Genomic DNA, 20075 nt, shown 5'->3' with positions numbered 1-20075 from the left:
CAGTGATGCTTTGGACCAGATCTGGGAGATGACACCCCTGGGCACCATCCATCATCTCATTAATAGCATGTCCCGACGCTGTCAGGACTGCATGCAAACGTGGGGACCATACAAAGTACTGAGTATCAATTTTGATGCTGGATTGACATTTCAGTAAAATACACTAAACTGCTGCATCATTTTTACAGTCTGATTTTCAGGGTGTCTTTGAATTCTGCCCTCTATAGGTTGATAATTTAAATTTTCCATCAAACGATGTGGCATCCTTTCCTTTCTAACACTTCACCCAGTCCATATCAGTATAATTATCCAGCATAATTTTCCCCATTGAAATATGATGTGTTTTCAAAGTGGTTCTTTAATTTCTTTGAGCAACATACTTTGTGTGACTGTGATCTGTTAGCTCATCTCAGGCGCCCTCTTCCTCCTCTTATTGAGATTATTTTCTATACACATAAATACCACCTATTCAAAGACTCTCAGGGGCTTTTGCTTGGCTCCATTGTTCACAACTACAGCGGCGCAGATAGATGATGCACCTCTGGATATATTGACTTGCATTGTAACTAATGATTTAGGTATTGTGTTTACTAGATCCATGTCACAAAACGTGACTTGCAGCAAACATTGATTGCTGAAATCTCATGGTCTGTTGGTGCCTTTTAATGGTGGGTATGTTTGAAATAGTATTAAAACAAGCACAGTCATAAACATTGTAAGTTCTTTCTATCTAGTCATCTAAATAAATTATTAATTATTAATTAATGTTATTTTGTCAGGAAATTTAAACATGATCCTACAACATACTGTTGAAGTGTCAGTTGTGCAACAGCAGGTTTTTCCCCCTTCCCATTCAGGATCAGACCAGTTCATAGATCCCTAAATACTCTCCCCAGTGGCAGCTATTAGACCACAGTAAAATAAAGATTCTGCTTAAGTGATTTTGAATTATTCATTAGGTAGTATTTCAATTGTATTTTTTTATTTTAGCTTGGGAGTCACACCTACAGTCAAGTGTAATAGGTTATCATGAATAATGCAGATTTTATGTAAACAACTTCTTACTGCTCCTGGAGGACAGACCGGACTACGGGTTGTTAGGAAAGATGGATTTAGAGAAATTTAAACAATTGCTGTTGAAGAAAATGTCAGAGATGTTTTTAAAATACTCAAAATTTATTAAAATGAGTCAAAAGACCAAAACACTGTCCCTACACAAAGTGTAAATGTCATTTTCACTGCATTAATGATGTAGTTTCATGTGAGCAAAAAATGAGCTCACTGACTTTAAATAACCTTTTATTGTCTAAACGATCACGGTTAAATGGTTTGAAAATCATAATACTGACAAGCAAATCATTACAACATAAAAACATAATTTCAAAATACAAGGAAAAGGCAAATATGTAGCAGATTATTGCTGATATTTATTGAGTTCACTCACCGTGGCCACATTTGAGGTGTGATTACAGAAAATTTAGAATCATCTTTATCTATGAGAAATTGGGACAGTTAACTGGCAGCAAACACATCGGCAGACAGACTGATGCAGTGAAGATGTTTTAATTACACAGATGATTAAGATCAGACATACAGGCACACAACTGAAACACAAAGGGAAATATGTGCAGGAAAAAGGCCACAAAAAAGTAGGTCAAACAAAAAAAAAAAAAGAAAATCACAGATGTGTCCATCATCTTGAGCAGGTTAAACAATATCAAATAAATTGTTGTCTTGCTGTCTGTTTTTGTTAAGGCTGTTATTATGGCTCTTTTGGACAAAGTTTTATTAATACTTTTAAATACTGAGGGGGATTTTCACTTATGAATCACATTTTAATCATCAAAAAATGATTACATTTCTCCATATCAGTTTTTACCAACAGCCTAAATTTCCATCTGTCCTTCAGCAGCTTATTTGTGTCCAACATATTTTCCCAAAGCCAAATCAACATACTGTCTACGGAGCACTTATCCTCTTACACTGCTTCTTTCTCTCAACTAGAGGAGATAGTATTTAGCTATGATGAATTAATCTCTTAGTTGCTGCACAACAACTCATCAGGAGGATGTTTAAAGCTACAGTATGCAACTCTTTTAGACTCCATAACTTATCTTAACACGGCAAGGTGCTTTCAAATCCTCATGTGACTCACAAAACAGCACTGGTGGTAAGGCAGAGATATTCCCTTAGAGGCTTTTGAGCCACAGCTTTTGACACCATGCTAGTATTTGATGTCCTGGGTAGATTGATTTTGAGTCCAATGCTACAGCTAGTTTGATGCATGTAAGGTGGACAACAGTGTTTACTGCAGGGTCACAAATAGGAGTAACGTTTCCAGTGAATGCATTTTTAGAAAAGGAAATCACAATCAAGAGAACAGTTGAAACAAAGATTTTATTTGAATTAAATGTCAGTCCACTAAATTACTGCCTTTAATTTCTTTCAGTCCGTTTCTAGTTCTTAATTTTAGTCTTTTGTCATTTTAAATTATAGGGTTGTTATTTAAAAAGGAATTTCAGTAAGAAAAATGTTTTGTGTGTGCTATAGTTGCTATATAAAAAAGTGTGTCTGCTGATTTTTTTAGGATTATTTTTCTTCTTATTATTCCTCTGTAGTTTCTTCATCTTTCTTCTCCTCTTCTTTTGCTTTTTCCTCTTCACCTTTTCCTTCCTCGTCCTTTGTTTCCTCACCCTTTTCCTCCTCTTCCTTTATTTCCTCGCCTTTTTCCTCTTCTTCCTTCGTTTCTTCAACCTTTTCCTCCTCTTCCTTTATTTCCCCTTGTCCCTCCTCCTCTTCCACTTGTTCCTCTTTCTTTTTCAGCTCTCCTTCTTCCTCCTCTTCATCTTCTACCTCCTCTCCTGTTAGGCGCTCCAGATCTGCAATGCGATTTCTTAGAGTTTTGTCAGTGTTTTTATAATTTCCCAGAATCTTCTTCAGCTTGGTTTGCATCAACTCCATTGTATTGTACAATTTATTGACCTTTCCCTCAAGCTCCTGGACCTCAGGCATGATGTTAGCTGGATCTAATTCGATCAGACCATCTTTCATCAGGATCTGTCGGCCTTTGTCCTCTAGCAAGCTTTTAGCATCAGGATACTCTGTCAGTGATTCCATCAGGTCATCCTTGGACAGGCAGAACAGCTCGGAGTATCCAATACTGCGGATGTTGGCTGTCCGTCTGTTCCCTGCTTTACTGCCTTTGATATTAAGGATACTGATCTCACCAAAATAGCTGCTGCTTCCCAGAACAACAAACTGTGTGACACCGTCATCAGCAACCACTGCAAGCTTTCCATCTTTGACAATATACATCTCACGGCCTATATCGCCCTTCTTGCAGATGTAGTCTCCGGGACTGAATACCTGTGGGCGCAGCTTGAGCACCAGCTCGATCAGTAAGCCTGCTTCACAGTCTGCAAAAATACGAACTTTCTTCAGTGTCTCCATGTGGACCTGGATGGCAATTTCAGCCTTTAACTTGTCTGGAAGATATCTCAGCACCTCTCGTTCATCTTGTGCCTTGCCATTATTCCACAGATAGTCAAACCACTTGATGACTCGCAACTCAAGTTCTTTGCTGACCTTTCGAACCTGTTGATGAAAATAAAACATGAACATTAAATATATTAAAATACTTGTTGCTGTGATTCTTGTACCAGATTCTACTTACCTGCATGTAGTGCTTAATGTTGTCGATTCGGGCCTGAAACTCAGCCTGGGCAGCATTCATGTTTGAGATCATGGTAGCAATGTTTCCTACAATCGTGGCAAAGATCAAGACTCCTACCAAAAAGTCAACCACATGGAACAGAAACTCTGAGTCCAGGGCTGGTGGTGGTGTTTCTCCAATGGTGGTCAGAGTTAGTGTGGACCAGTAGAGGCTGAATGCATATTTTCTCATGGGCTGCCCAAACTCTGGCTCCTCTGGATTATCCACAGCTGGGTAAACCCAGTCATCAGACCCAAAACCAATAGCCTTGGAGAAGGAGAAGTAGAAACAGGCATTCCAGTGGATGATAATGAGGATATACATGATCAAGTTTGCAATGCGGAAGATGTTGGGGTAATTGGTTTTAGTCTCTGTTCTTGTGAAGAACTCCATCATGCGTCCGATTCTCAGAAGTTTGTTGATGCGGATCTCTGGGTAGCTCAGTCCAAAGTATAAATAGAGGACGTCAGTGGGAAGCATGGAGAGAACATCTAGGCGAAACTGGAAGCTGTCCATGTAACGGTCTCGTAGCAGCTTCTTATCTTTCACCATCAGGCCTTGCTCAAGGTAACCTGCATTTAAGGAGATTTATAGGTATCGTAGATTTATAGTCTTGTCCACCTTTGTGAAAGTAGAAGTCCCAGTGGAAGAATAAATGCCAATCAAAAGTATTTCCTACTATTCATGCTGTACATTAAATACCATTCTAATTCAAACAGTAGTGCACTGACTGCATTTGAGATAATTTAGGCATTTTGTAATAAGATCCTAATTATCTGACATGTTTTCTCACCTGTTCTTGTCCTGACGAGCATATCAGCGAGGTACATTAGGTCTGAAGAGTAGTCCAGAATAATCCAGTAAACAATGTAGTCATGCTGCAGCTCCTCGAAACAAGCCCTGTGTACATGAGAAGAAAGCCCGCCAGCATTTAGTTAATAATGTAAACCACCTTCACCACCTCTCATACTGCTGTAGCTGATGTGGAGTCCACATCACCAGCCTCAACAAAGTATAGTGTCCGTTGTTTGTATTAAATAACTTGTTATCAGCTCGTGAAGGAACGATCTCCCTGTAGACAAAGTACTAAACTTCAGTGATTTGTTACAGCTTCAGATTCACAGAGAACAATACACTGTAAATAAAACCTTAACAAACACTAGGACAGGAACAGAACGGATTCAGACCTCGTATGGACGTTTGACCTGTAGGAAATTGTGTCACTGATGTGTCAACGTCACCTGGCTATGATCATGGTCCAGTTGTACATGACTGGCAGTGTGATGATGAACAGCCAATTGTAATACAAATTCCCAGCGGGATTAATGACGAACAGTTCCTTGGGCCTATGACATGAGATAATGAAAAGGTAAATTAAATATCTGAAATATAAATAATATCTGTGAAAAGCTGTGATAAGGAATTTTTTTCTACATCACATTCTTACTTATCTTTCTCCTTTTCTTTCTCCTTTTCTTTCTCCTTTTCTTTTTCTTTTTCTTTTTCTTTCTCCTTTTCTTTTTCTTTTTCTTTTTCTTTCTCCTTTTCTTTTTCTTTTTCTCTTTGTTTCTCTTTTTCTTCCTTCTCCTTCTTCTCCTTCTCTTTTTTTCTGTAATGTAAAGTCCATTAGAGAAAAGTCCATCAAACATTGTTTTATAGAAACATTTACTAAAATTATTTGTGATATAACGTGATTACTCTTTCTTCTCCTTCTTCTCCTTTTTTGTCTTTTTCTTTTTTTTCTTTTCCTCCCTGAAAGAAGATTGATTAACACATTAATCAACACATTTCTTGACCATACAGTACAGAATTTACTGCATTGCAGAAGATTTTTCATCATGCTTTCATTTATCTCTTCGAGACACTGTAATTCTACTTACTCTTCATTGTTGTTGCTGTTATTCACATTGAACAGAAGGTGAGGATTGGGATGGGGAGGGGTACTTCTGGAACAAACACTAAACATTAGTCTTGTTGCTTGGTATTTCTCAATTTATTGTAAGTCCCCTGTTTTGAAGGTTTTGCTTACAGGTCATCTTCGCTGTGCTCTTCCTCGTCAGCGGTAAGTTGTGCTGCAGTATGAGGTGGCACAGTAAACCCAGGAAGGGTGGCTGAAGTGGTCATGGCAGTAGATCTGCAGACTGTGATTACAATGACTACATTTGACAAGTTTTCCAAATCTTTCAGATATTTTATAGACCTCAAACATGAACAACACCTGCAGAGAACTCTGTAATGAAAGTAATTATTAGTTGCATACCTGAATATAATTGAATGTCTTATAGCTGTTCTTCTTTGTTTCTTACAATGTAAGAAACAAATGGGTAACACGAGCACCTCAACAGTTTGTATGCTTTCAAACTTCTTGTGTTCTCAAGCTATTTAACATAAAATCATACTCTAACAAAAAGGCAAAAACAAACACAAAAGACAAAAACCACACTGCAGTAACCCACTGGCTCTCATCTGCAGTCATTTAGTGGTAATTCACAAAATAAGCAGTGTAGAAACAAAGCCTAGTACATCTAGTTTATTCTTACCTTTTCCACTCTTTAAAGTGATTTGAAGTCCATTTTCTTAGATCATCTAGAAACTGACCACTCACAGGACCCGCAACGTAATTATATCATCTGATACTAATTAAAATAATATCAAAATACAGGTGCAAATAACGGCTGATATCTATAAGCACTGAGTCTAACTGTGTCATGCAGTCTCACTGACCCTGAAAAGGATTTGTGGATTAGAGCTGACTGAGAAAAGAAGAGGGAAAGTCATTCATCCTTCGTATTTGTTCACACTCGCTGGAGATGAGATACGTTCGAGTGACGTTTGAACGCCCCTCAGTTAACCTGTTAGTGAGGATTCACAGTGCACAAAACATTTTGTGTTGACACTCTATCTTTTATCTGCAACAGGTTATAATTCTTCTGGTGAACTGGGGAGAACAGGGGATTTAGTCTGCATGCACACACACACACACACACACACACACACACACACACACACACACACACACACACACACACACACACACACACACACACACACTCACAGGTATCACCTGCTCAGTCAGCACTCTCAGGCATATGCAGCCCTGATCCTATTAGATTGTGCCGGGTATTACAGATATCAGAACAGGTGGACCCAGTTTGCTTAAGATGAGTAAGACTCACGAGAGTGAATTTAAATCTGAACCTCTGTCAGTGTTTGGTGCACTGCCCTTGGACAGCCTCCTCCTGGGCTCATTACAGACATCCTATGGTTCAGTGGCTCTCCCTGTTGGCTGATGTGGAGTTTGCAGTTTCACAGATTCCATGGCTTATGTTTGAATTGAACAGATCAGGAAGTGAAATACATTTCATTTTACACTGAGTCATTCTAAAACAGTGTAATTTTTATTAGCATTATGGTTTTGTGGTCAAAATTAATGTCAATGATTGGCAGTAACACAGGAATAAAGTATTCATTATTATTATTTTATTATTAATTTTCCTACATCCACAAAATGTCAGATAGTACAGAGTGACAGTAAAAAGAAGGAAGTGTGCAGTTTGAAAAGAACCCAACTGAGATTGGTGCAGTTACAGTGGATGATATCATACAATCCCATGAAATTCAATTCAACAATAATCAAACAAAGTGTAACATAAAGCCAGAAAATGTTAACATAGAAAAGTTTTAATGGTGTAATTCTGAACTGAATACACATCACATTTGTTCTCTTTGTTTTCTTAAGAGTTTTACAGATTTTATTTTCAGTATTTTTCACCATGACACAGCTTTTTCCTTTTTTTTTTTTTCCTGTTTTAACTCAAAGTAAAAGACCATCTACGCCAGTAATAAGAGCAGGATTATTAAAGTGCACCGGGATCTGCTGCCACTCCAGTCGTGTCCACCTCAACAGCAGGTGGGGCAGCTCCAGCATCAACAGCAGCAGGAGCAGCAACATCAACAGCCTCAGGGCCTACCGGGGCAGTGTCAACAGAAACCACATCAACAGGAGGCACATCCACAGCAGCAGCATCGATTGGTTCAGCATCTACGGGGACAACAACCACAGTTGGCTCGACAGCGACTGCAGGGTCTGCTGCTGGCTCTAGTGGTGTTGCTTCAACTACAGCGGGTTCAGCCTCAGCTGCCTCCGCCTCTTCAGCCTCCTCTACCTCATCAGAGTTTAAGGGGGCAGCAGGTGCTGCTGCTCTGGGAGCAGTGTGCCCGTCCTGGGAATGGGGAAGAGAACAGAAATGACTCTGAGTGGATACATAAAAATCTATTAAACACTCTGACCCACACTATCATAAAGTGCTGGGACTGAAGGGATTTATTTACTTGTTTACTGCTTCTTGTTCTAACTTTGTTTGGGAGAAGCAACACTGCCAGTATGTTTTTAGGCAGCACTCCAACCTGACACTCAAGTGCAGGAGAGGCACACCTGTTTCCTGTTATGACTATAAAGATGCTGTCTTTTTTGCTGTTTGCATATTGTCCAGCCTCCACCCTTGTATTTTCTACTAAGTTTAAAGCCAAAGTTGCTGTTGTTGTTCATGCATGGTAAATCTTGTGCTGTGAGCTTCTTTATTTAGTTTGGCACCTTTGTCAGGCTTGACCGCAGTGCAGTAGTAAACATTATACAATTCTGCAAACTGAAATACATTTTGGAGCTCATATCTCCAGGCAGGAAGAAGAAAAACAACAAAAAAACAATGTGCTGTTCAGATTGACGTGAAGCTATTTGCTCACCTCTGTTTCCTCTTCTGATGCATCTTCCACAGCTACGGGAGCTGGAGGGGGGACATCAGCTGGCTGGGCTAATGCAGCATCCACCTGCATATATAAAACACTTTAAACTCACACAGCAGATAGAAGTGTGGCACATCAGATGTCGCTGCAATGCATACAATATGTGCTTACCACTGCTGTCCCAGCTGGATCAGCAGTGGTAAGCAAATGAAAAATTTCATGAATAAGTAACATGCAAGCATATTTTACAAGTTCTACTATATATATTTTAAGCTTTTTATAGCTACTATCATGTAGAGGAAGACATGAACTTACAGGAGCATGAGAAGCAGGAAGGAATGGGTTTCCAACTACTCCCTGAATAAATATTAGATATAAACATTTATGATAATGATGTTTAGCAAGCTAACTGACATTAATTATATTTTGTCTTTGTTATGAGTGAAGTGTGCCCTCGGATACCTGCTGCTGGTATAGCCTGTACATCTCCATCCACCTCAGGGCCTCACTGGCATGAGCTGCAACCTGCTAATGAAATACCAGACATATCCAAACATGTGGTGCACTGAAACCCATTATCCTCTCTCCGTCAGACACCTATCACACTGTTCATGTGCTCACATTACACAAACATGGTATAACATGCAGTGGCAGAAAGCTCCAAAACTTCACAGAAAAGTAAGAAAGCCCTCTTACCTCATTGCTTTCACTCTGCGGAGCCTGCAAATTAATGACGGGAAAATGGGTAAACAAGATCATCTAAATAGTCTGCAGCTTTATAACGCTTTACTGCCTTATCGGTACCTGGTCCAGCTTCTCATTCACATAACTACATTCACACACCGGTGGCAGAACCGCCATAGCTTCAGCATGTTGCGCAAAGACACTTCAACATATGACAGGAGGAGCAGGGAATAGAACCACATATCCCATGAGTGGGAGACGACTGCTCTATCTCCCTATCCAAACCTAACTTGTCGAGTATGTACAGTATGTGGCATCCTAAATATTTATAATGAAATTAGGAAAACTTACAGGTGCAGCCAAGATAGTGACCAGCAGACACATCATGAACACGAACAGTTGCATCGTGACCCCTGCAAACAAAAACCACGTACAACATATAAAAGTCTCTATTTCTAAGTTCCTAAATTAATAATTAAAACCAATGGAGGCTTACTGGCTGAAATCGATAAAATCAATAGAGCAATGTTTCTAACAAAGTGTCAATTTTCTTCCATTTAAAAACCCATTACCTTTTTTTTTGTCCTGGTGCAGAGAGTGGTTCAAGATGTTTCCTCAGAGATGGAAAGTGAACTGTTTCACTTATAACATGACAGCCATTTATATACTGCAACATCTTGTAGCAGCCAATCATACACTAAAAGAGACGCAGAGCTATGTGTTTGAAGTATCCTTACATTTCAAAACTGAAAAAAGGAGGCATGTATGATTACAGTTAATTACATGGTGTGCATGTATGCTTAGCACACATGGGCCTCTCTTTATTGCCTTAAACCATTTTTTTAAAGCAAGACAACATGAAGCTGACATAAGCATGTATGATGAACATAATGACTGAAAAGCATCACTTACAGTAGTTTGACTTGAAAATATTCAAAAAATAAAAGTTTTTTTTGGTTAAGGTAGCTCAGTACTTTAATATGTACCAATATTACATGAAAGGACACACAATAATACTTTTTAGGAGAATAGGTAACTTCATATTTTGCTAACTTTGACTTTATATATAGTTATCTTTCCTTTTCTGTAATGTTTTGAGTTGAATGTTGTTGAATGTTGAAGATATTTCTTCCACCACTGCACAAATGTCATTCAACACATGTTTTACAAACATAATTTGTATCTCAGCAAACTCTAAAATGTACAGCATGAACTCACACACGCTCATTGCCAGTGGGAAATGCCTCTTTTGTGATGTCTGGCTTTTTATTGATGCTTGTGCTTATTTTAGCTGGTGTGCTCACACATCACGGTGATTTGGAACATTGCAGGTTTTCTGATGTTTATTTTTTGTGGCTCCAAGATAATGAAGGACTTGCTGTGTAATCTGCAAAACTGTGTTCTAACACAATCATAAACTAACTTCAAAACTGCTGAGCTAATGAATTTTACTAGGATAAGCATCTCCTCAATACATCTCTGTCTGCTACATTGGAAAAGGAGCAGTGGGAAGGTTAGTGCCTAACTTTTCGCACACTGATTAAATTTAAATTTCCTACATCTAAGCAATTTCTTATTATTATAATCATTATTTTTACAGTGAGAGTTACAGAGTGAATGCAGAGATGCAGAAATTCTGTGATTTCATTTTACCATAACATGATTAGTCTATTTGTGTGAAAGCCTTTTTTTTTAAAGTGGCCACATTGTGCTTAATTTAGGTTTTATTCAGGGACTCCACTGAAATTACAGATTATATGATTTTTAAACACTTGAGATACATATCAATTAATGACGGCTAACCTGAGAGGGCAGGTGTAGGACCTCAAAATGGATAACCCTTTTAAAAACACACTGATAGGAGTATCAATAAGAATTTAGCATTTTTAAAGTTTGATCAACTTGATAAACTGAGTTTAACCTAATGAGACACAAATAAATGTAAATTGTTATCAATCAGTGTACACGTAGGATTATTAATTCTCACTGATGAACCCCTTGAACCCCCATCTTATTGACTTTACTGTTCTGACCCTTTTACCTTTCCACTTTCAGGCTCCTTCTGTATGGTGGATGCAGGTCTTGGCTGGCAGGCAGAACTTGGCATACAACTGGCAGCTTGTTAGGAGTGCCAGCACACAAGAAAAAGTCACAGTATGCCAAAGAATAAAATTTTGATCTTTTTGTAAATTTTTGTGGGCAACTTCAGAACTTCACAGCAGTACATATTAGAATGAAGAACATAGGGCACCATAATGGCAAGTACAATTAAAGCTTTTGAACCTGCTGTCAGCATGTCTTCAGCTGTGGGCGACAGAAGTAAAGTGGTCTGAAGTTACAGGAAAGAAAACTTGTGAAGAAAAGACAGTCATAGCGTGAGAGGATGGCGCCTGTGTATTTTAAGTGTCTTTGAAGAGATAAGTGTTTAGTCATGTTGTGTCAGGTTTTTGTCCCCAGGAGGATTTTTCCATTTTCCTTTTATGATATGTTTTTAGAAATTGGTAATGTATACTTCGCTGTGGGGAAATTAGATCAACCACTGTGGTAAATTATATTCACTATATGTTGCATTTATGATACACACTAGGTTTTTTTTTTTCTTGCACTAAAATACATACCCTGCAGCTTTATTTTATATGCACGCTTTGGTGATTTATGTGAGAAAACACAGTTGTTTGCGGAGGCACGCATACTTTATGTTTCTAGCTTGAACGGTGCATTTTTACACTGCTCATGTACTGTTCTTTGGTTGTGTAAAGCTGCTTTGTGACAATGTCAATTGTAAAAAGCGCTCTACAAATAAAATTGAATTGAATTGAATTTTTCTCTTATTGTTTTAGAGCTTCTTGTCTTCCCCTTTGTCTTGTGGTGTCCCACAGGGGTTATACATTGGGCCATCTATTGTTTCCAGGTCCATTTGTACATAAACATTTTTCATATGTGACATTATGACTACAATTAATACCTCATTGTTTTTTCCGGTCATGCAGAAGATACTCAGAAATAATATCTGCTAAAAGTCAATGTAAAGCAATGTAAAACACTCGCATTGACTGACTGATGTTAAGTAATAAATGTTAAAGAGCTCCCTACAGCCATAGAAATTAATATATATTTTGACACAAAACATAAAACCAACCACCCAAAATCCAACCTTTCACATATTTCAGTGAATGCAATTACATGATTTTTTTTTTTTTTGAGGTTTTTGAAGTTTCACCATTCTTTAGTTTCTTTCAATTTAAAAATATTATTCACACTATGTTTAAATGCATAAAATAAATAACAAATGATACAATGGATGACAAAAAATGCTTGAAAATGTAGACTTTATTTTTTAAAAGCACATAACATTTAAGGAAAAGTTAAAATGAATTAAATAAAGACATGCAGCATATTTCTCTAGAAGCATAACAAAGTGCTTCGTTTCCACTATAACATTAATTCTGTAGTTGATGGTTTTCAGAAGACAGCTGCTGAAGAGTTTGCAAGTGTGTTAATGTTATTATATGACAAATATAAAGTGAAGCAGACAGTTCCTCAGAAGTATGTCTTATTTTATGCAGATGACTTTGTCATTAGTTACTAATACAACAATGTTCTTAATAAAGAGTGGTTACGTTATGTTCCTTCTAGCAGTTAACCTTGGAAAGCTGCATGAAATGGATAGTTAGTCCTATTCTTTTCAGATAATTTGTTTCACTGTAGATCTTTGAATGTTAAGGAGGAAGGAGGTGTCTCATCATCTTTTCATGCCTCAGAAACACATCAAACTTTTGCAGGCATCTGTAAAAATAGATAAGATAGATATCATTTAAAACACTTAATTTCACACAGATTTCCACATAATCATTTCAGTTATTATTTTCAAAATGAGAAATATCTTGCAGCACAACTCTTATTTGATTTTATTTCATCATTATTTAGACCTGGTTTGTTTGTGTGGGCTGGTCCTGCAGGAGAGGTTGCATGGGATCCTGGGATGGGAGAGGACTGGCATCAAATGAAGGAATCTGAAAAAAAAAGAAAAGATGCCAGTTTTATGAGAAAATTAAACATCAATTAAACACCTTTTGCTTAATATAAAAATTATATTTGAGTTTTGTTTTTTTCTCGTTCTCACATTCATGGGTTGCTGGGGGAACTGTGGAATAGGATATTCAAATGGGAGACCCTGTGAAAAAACAAATAAAGGTGGTTTTAAAGAACTATTTCACAACTATAAATTATTTTAAAAACAATACTGAGTTAAGTTAAGATTTTTAGAAAAATCTAGAATTCTTATATTTGTTACCTGAGGAACGTTGGTCATAGGGGGGATGTTTGTAAGTATCTGGAAGAAAAGTAATTACACTCATTTAGTACTACAGCATGTAAAATTATATAGAAGTAATTTGATATATTTAGATGATTAATTGTAAAATATATTAGTGCTTAAGATGTTTACCCTTTGCTGACTGAAGTCATAGGGGTAGTACTGCAACATAAGAGAATAAAAATGTCAATAAACGTTTTTTGCAAAAAATGTGTTACTAGAAAAGAAATTTAAAAAAATACGTACAACTTCCACGCTCTGTCTGCCGGGTGGCTGAGGAATGGAGTACTTGATGAAACCATGAGAGGGAAAGGGCTGTGGAAGGACACAAGAAAAAATGTTTTACTGATTTCTTCTTCTTTAAGAAACTTCTTCTATAAAATGTGTAGTGCTTACCAGGCCACCGTTAGCTCCACCTGTTCCAGGTAATCTGTGGGGATAAAGCTAAAAAAAAGAAAAAACATACATCTATGAGTGTATTGTAGCATAATGTTTTATCACAAGAGTGTTTCATAAAAGCTGAATCTCATATGAAGCAAGAAAGAGTGACATACTAGTTCCACACTGTAAGCGCCAGTGAGTGCAGCTTGTGCGAGAGGCTGACCAGCTGAGAAGGGATTTTTTGCCTGAAAGGACATGAAAACAATCATGATTGTTGTTAGGCAGGAGGTTCAACAGTAGTATTTCTGCACTGCTTTATATCTGTACCACAAGGACACATTCTCAGCAGCAAAGTAAATTATTCAGTTTTTGCATTGTAAAAATATCACAGAATGAGAGTGGTGCATGTACCTGTGGTCTGGCTCCTGTGTAATGAGATGTGTAATGAAAGGGCGACTGAAAAGAATCACAACAAAATGAAAAGTTAGATGATGAAATGAAAATAATAGTCAAATCAAACAGAATGTGGCATAAAATGAGAGAAGAAATTTCCCCGCTCCAAGAGATCAAACTTTGCCCATTTTTATTTATTTTTTTGCCCACTTACTGGTGCTGCGGAGGCTGTGCTAGCCAGACAGAGGCACAGGATTGCCAGTTTCATTTTCGCAGTGTCCAAGTTCTACAGGCATACAATTCATCATTACAAATCATGTTATAAATAAAAGGGTTCCAAGCATCTTTGGAGCTTGGACCACACATGAAATCCAATCAAAGTTACACTGCATGGTTTCTAGAAGTTCTTCCCAACTCACCTTCTGCAACAAAAACACCACAGGAGGCAACGATGTGAAAGTCGATGCTGGAGATGATGCCAGGTGATGGTGTGTTTTCCACAGAATTACTCTGGCTTTTATATATTGCCAGCCCAACTGAGAGCCAATCACAGTTGATGGGGGTGATGTTACCCAATGAGTAGGTACAGTACAGGTGTCTAGTCTTCAGCTTTACTAAATGACCAGTGGTCAGATCCACTTTCTGTGTAATAGCAGACTATCTCATTATACTGTCTAGAGCAGAGTAAACGTTCACCTTGCTTGCTCCTTATTTTGCCATCACACGTTTTACTGCATCTGTACTGCTGTAATACTGTGAAATAAATATATTAAATGGTAATATATTATGTCCACAGCATCATTTATGTGACTGCAATGTTGTTTATTTTCCATTTGCCTGCGTACTATATGCATATCTCTTCATAGTCAACTAAGAATTAAAGTACATGAAGTACACACAATACCCCACAGTCTGTTGCTCTGGTAAATTGTAAAACTTCATAAATTAGCTCATAAATTGCTTTTTGTGCTTAGCTTCACCTTGGTGGAGAAATAGTCAGCAAGCTGATTTACAGAGTAAAACACTTTAAGAGTTCATAATAATCTTATTACAATATACTAAATGTGATTCATTCACTTGCAGTCACACTGCAATCTCATTAAATGTAAATCTAAAGTAGATTTAGAAGATGTTTTTTTTTTTTGTTTAATAGTTATTTTGCAGTATGTGCGTATTTGCAGAGCGACACCTGAATTAAATGAATAGAACTTCAATAATGCTGAAGCTTGCACTAAGTAAAACATGTTGCTGTTTACTGAGGTGAATTCATATAACCTGGAATCATTAAAAAAAAACACATATATTTAATTGCTTAGCAAAGTATTTTATTATGAGGCATAGCACGTTTTCACTTTTTTCCACAGAAAAGCATAGCACCATTTTTTTTATAAAACTGGAGCAGAGCATCAATTTCTTTTCAAAGACGTAGCACCATACTTTAGGAAACAGCAGTGTTGCTGGTCATCATTCACCAAGTAGGTGCTGGTTATATTCACCTGAAAGGCAGAAAAGCAAAAACATTTCTACAGTTATTGAGATAAAAAAATAATTCATGCATTTAAAAACACTCGAAATATCACAATATGAATTTAGTTACATATATGTTTTTTTCATAAATGTGTTTCCTGTAATTTAGTAAATTATGCAGTGATACAGTATACTCTATGTCTTTTGTAAAATATATGTATTTGTGTGCATGTGTGTGTGTGTGTGTGTGTGTGTGTACCTGTGTCCTGCTGATTCCAGTGTTTTAATCATCATCATCATCATCATCACCACCTGTGGGTCTGGCAGGCTAAAATAACATAAAACAGGTTTCTGATGAGCCAATCAGGAGAGAGGACAGTCTCTCACATGTCTGCTGATGAGTCAACGTTTCTCAACACCTCAGCAGAAAATAGCTGAATGGCTGGTTTCACTGATGAAGCAGTAATTTATTAGAATGAACCTGTTGCCCTCAACAAAACCCCACTTCAGTTTAGGCCACATAATAAGCTTTAAAATCAACCAAACCACTTTTACCGATTGTCCAGTAAGACATATGTAAACAGAGTGTAATTCTTACAGAAGCAACAACGGCGATGACAGGCACAACTGGGGCAGCAGGGGCAGCAGGAGCAGCTGGATCTGCGGGAGCAGCTGGATCTGCGGGAGCAGCTGGAGCTGCGGGAGCAACAGGATCAGCGAGAACAACAGGAACAACAGCAGCAGCAGGATCGGACTGGTCAAAACCAAAGGGATAGTACTGTTGAAAGACAGAAGAGAAGATATGATTAGTTTAATTAGTTCTTACAATAACTTCTGTGAGAGAAATTAAAGTCTGCCACTTACCACCTCCTTGATCTCTCTGCCATCTGGCCCAGTTATTTCCTGCTTGATGAAACCTCGGACCTTCCAGTAGAAACACATTTCACATACAGAGGTTTATGAATTAAACATAAGACAATGAAACTCTGAAAGAGCTTTTGATGAACTGGAAAAATCAGCTATCTAGGTGGTGTTGGCTTTCATTGCAAGTATTTTAAAGCTATTATATGCATCCTCAGTATTTATAAAAATCAAGAATAGCATGCTGAACTCACAGGTCCTCCAATGACGTTTCTCTGACCATCAACCGGGAGCAGCTAAAATTAAAAACAAAGATTATGCTCTTTAGAGCATTTCAATTAAGACCTTTTTAAATTGTGCTCTGCTGTATAAATACATTTAACTCAATATTACTAGATATACATGTGTAATTAGTGGGTTGTAAATAATATGTAATTCAACTCTTACAACTTCCAGAGTTCCAGCTGGGGCTCCAGCAGGGATAGCCTGTGCTGCCTGTAAATATCATATTAAAAATATTAATGTGTTTTTAAGCACAAGAAAAAAAACAGGATAATAAATATAAAAGAAGTAGCTCCATGCAGCTCAGCTATAGAGGCATTGCCATAGTGGTGAACACATAATAGCAGAGTCTATTACAGTAGGTGGCGATTGAAAATGTGTATTTTACTGTGGTTTTTATGTGTATTTCACGAGCGACACCAGCTGATCTGTGGCATGTGTTACTGTACCTGAGCTGGAGCGTGATGGATGTCAAACTCCATGTACATCTGTGGCTGTAAAGAGGATTTAGAAGAGAGTATACTGCAGATGAAGCTTCACCGAAGGTCAGTGTACAATTTATTTTAAAAATGGTAATGATTTTTATTTTCACTTGATAATGGAATAATCAGCAGACAATGGAAATAATAAATCTATAAAATGCTGAGATAACAACTCAGTAAAATTAGAAAATGATCAATAAAGTTACAGGGAGATATCAGGTTGGTACAGTAGGTTGTTTGTTAGTTATTTGCAGTATATAATGTTGTGGTGGAATGTAATGTTAATGTGAGAAAATAGTAAGAAGACAAATAAGATAAATAATTGTAGAAACAGAGGGTGTTTTTCTTACAGGGGCACAGAGAGCCATCCCCAGGATGCAGGCAGCAAGAAGGATGAATTTCATTTTGAGAAACTGTCAAAGAGCATATTCAGAGTTATTAAAATTGACAGTATTGATCATGCATGACTTCAAACTTGCATCTAAATTGACATTTATTTAATATTTTCCAGTAAGAAATGCCATATAATATTATAACATTACCTTTCCTTTTGGACAACAGACAAGTCCTGCAGGATAGTCGAGGAGGGGTGTGATTACTGGAGAGAGATCTACTCCTATTTATTTGCTGACAAAAAAAGGACGAACAAACCTTTGATGGGTATTGGTGATCAGCCAACTATTTTCTTTTTTTATGATTACAACATTGGCAGCTGTATCTCTGTGTGGAATTTTGAAGTTATAAATCAATTTTAGTTTGAAATACACATTAATCTCATCCTTCAACAATGTGTTTCCCCTTGCAACATCGTTTACACCCAAAGAGGTCACCAGGTTCGTACATGAAGAGGTTTATTAAGGAAAGGATATTCAACATTATAGCTATAATATATTTTTATGTTGTCGTTCTTGAATGTGACTCACATATTTGTGCTGAATATCTGATCACAGACATGTTGTAATAACTCATGTATAATAGCAAATGATGACTGAATGACAGGTATAAGACATTAAACTTAAGTTAACTCAGTGCCATTAAAGGTGTGTTAAGACCTTGTAATTTAAACTTATACAATATAATATTTTATATGATTTATCAGGTTTATTGGAGCAGAAACACACAAATAGCTCCCTCAAACACCACACTATGATGCTATGAGGGCTGCACCAAAATCAGTTACTGGGAAGAGAATATGTCAGCATTATCATTTAGGTGACCACTTTGTCCACTCTACCCATTATGGTTTTACTGGTCAGAAAAACACAGCAATTACCATTTGGTTTATACAGAGAAGGTACGTTAAGGTCACACAACAGTATTTGTTAGGTATGAGAGCTTCTGCTAAATGAAAGATAAATAAAGAGCATTGTTATATATATAATATTTCCATGTGCCTTGTGATTGTACTAAAGAATACTGAGGGGCTGTTTTGACTGGGCTGCTTTGTGAACATGAGAGTGATGCTGAGAAAATCAGTTGGAACCAACAAGGTGAAAGTCACAGTTATCCCTCATAGTGACCAAATCTACTTGATGATATATGGGAGTATTGCATTGACAGTTTGTTTCTGCTGACAAAACAAACATGAAAAACAAACATGAAAACAGTTATTGAATATTCAAGAGAAGAATGTATTCACGGGAAATTATGAAAACAAATGAGTCCAGGTTGAATTCATCTTTGTTTATTTTTTATGAGATATTTATTATAAAGGAAAAAACAATGAATTGAATGATTTTCAATGTCCACAGGTAGTAAAGTGAAAAGATGATTAATAAGAAGTGTCATTGCTAGTTTTCTTTACTGGTGTGTTTCATGCTGCCTCAGTAGATGTTATAGTTTCTTGTGGCCGCAGTCTCGGACCTGGTTTCCCTGTGTGTGTTGGAGTTTCGGTTGAACAGGTGTTTGGACTGTGGCTGCATCCTGCGGTGCTTTTTCCAAACCTACAGGGACTTTGTTTGTGTCCAGCTGTGGTCCGGAGGCAGCCAGCCTCTGTGTCTGTGGGGCTCCTGCTGATGGCGTCCCGACAGTTGGTACAATGCCTTGTTGTTCTGGATTAGCGAGCCCCGCGGCCTGGCTCACAGGCTGAGTTTGTACAGCTCCTGCCGGCGGGTTTGTGAGAACAGTGGGCATGTACACACCCAGCTGACTCATTTTAGCTGCAATCTGAGATGAGAGACGAGAGGAAAGGTACAGTACAGTAAGAGGGTAAGAAGGAGGAGGACAGTTGGATCATTATTGGGATCAGTGAGTTCATTTAGCAGATTGTTTGAACAAGCTAAGAGTCAGATTAAAATCTTGGCTGTGTTACTGTACCTCAAGCTCCTCTGAGCTAAGGCTGCCAAGTGGAGAGCGCTATTAAAGAATGACAACACACATCATCAGTTAGAAAATTGTGAAATGATGATCAATTATATAATATCCAAGTTTGCAAAAAGCATTTACCATAGGTTGCTGGAGCATGTACATGATCTGGGCATTCTGTGGATGAAATTAGAACTTTAGGTTATTTATTACATGATTATATTTTATTTTATTTATTTTATAAATGTTGCCTTTTCATTATATGGTCTCTGCGGTCAGATTCAAATTTATCTAAAAAACAAAAACTAAAAATACTACAACACCTGTTGCATTGGCTGTTGTGCGTCTCCTGGAGGAGCAACTGCGGAGGGTGCTTCTGCAGGTAACAATGGATTGTTTGGAGGAAGATTTGCTGGACTTTGGGGGAGAGGTGCGTTAACACGCATTGGTA

General features: G+C 37.6%; 3 protein-coding genes across 3 annotated transcripts; all 3 read right to left on the bottom strand.

Moving 5' to 3' along the window:
* Positions 1-2625: 2625 nt before the first annotated feature.
* On the bottom strand, positions 2626-5836 carry cnga1a (cyclic nucleotide gated channel subunit alpha 1a; the record flags this gene model as incomplete). The annotated part of the gene is made up of 8 exons (XM_026360314.1): positions 5742-5836; positions 5593-5655; positions 5160-5321; positions 4954-5058; positions 4506-4612; positions 3674-4284; positions 2755-3594; positions 2626-2718 (listed from the first exon to the last, which is right to left on the bottom strand). Coding segments are annotated over exons 1-8 (2076 nt in total), but the record flags the coding sequence as incomplete, so codon positions are not given.
* Positions 5837-7569: 1733 nt separating this feature from the next.
* On the bottom strand, positions 7570-9544 carry enam (enamelin). Its single transcript, XM_033325913.1, has 6 exons — positions 9491-9544; positions 9152-9175; positions 8908-8983; positions 8627-8640; positions 8456-8539; positions 7570-7935 (listed from the first exon to the last, which is right to left on the bottom strand). Exons 1-6 carry the CDS (start codon positions 9542-9544, stop codon positions 7570-7572), a joined length of 618 nt encoding a protein of 205 aa, XP_033181804.1.
* A 3022-nt stretch (positions 9545-12566) lies between these two features.
* Positions 12567-14705, bottom strand: scpp5 (secretory calcium-binding phosphoprotein 5). The gene is made up of 11 exons (XM_033326154.1): positions 14648-14705; positions 14443-14514; positions 14247-14291; positions 14009-14080; positions 13851-13898; positions 13701-13769; positions 13587-13616; positions 13434-13472; positions 13263-13313; positions 13069-13152; positions 12567-12925 (listed from the first exon to the last, which is right to left on the bottom strand). Exons 2-11 carry the CDS (start codon positions 14494-14496, stop codon positions 12908-12910), a joined length of 510 nt encoding a protein of 169 aa, XP_033182045.1. The 5' UTR covers positions 14497-14514; positions 14648-14705; the 3' UTR covers positions 12567-12907.
* Positions 14706-20075: the final 5370 nt, after the last annotated feature.

Source organism: Anabas testudineus, chromosome 1 (genome assembly GCF_900324465.2).
Source record: "Anabas testudineus chromosome 1, fAnaTes1.2, whole genome shotgun sequence".
NCBI classification, from domain to species: Eukaryota; Metazoa; Chordata; class Actinopteri; order Anabantiformes; family Anabantidae; genus Anabas; species Anabas testudineus.
This window is presented reverse-complemented; position numbering and strand designations above follow the sequence as displayed.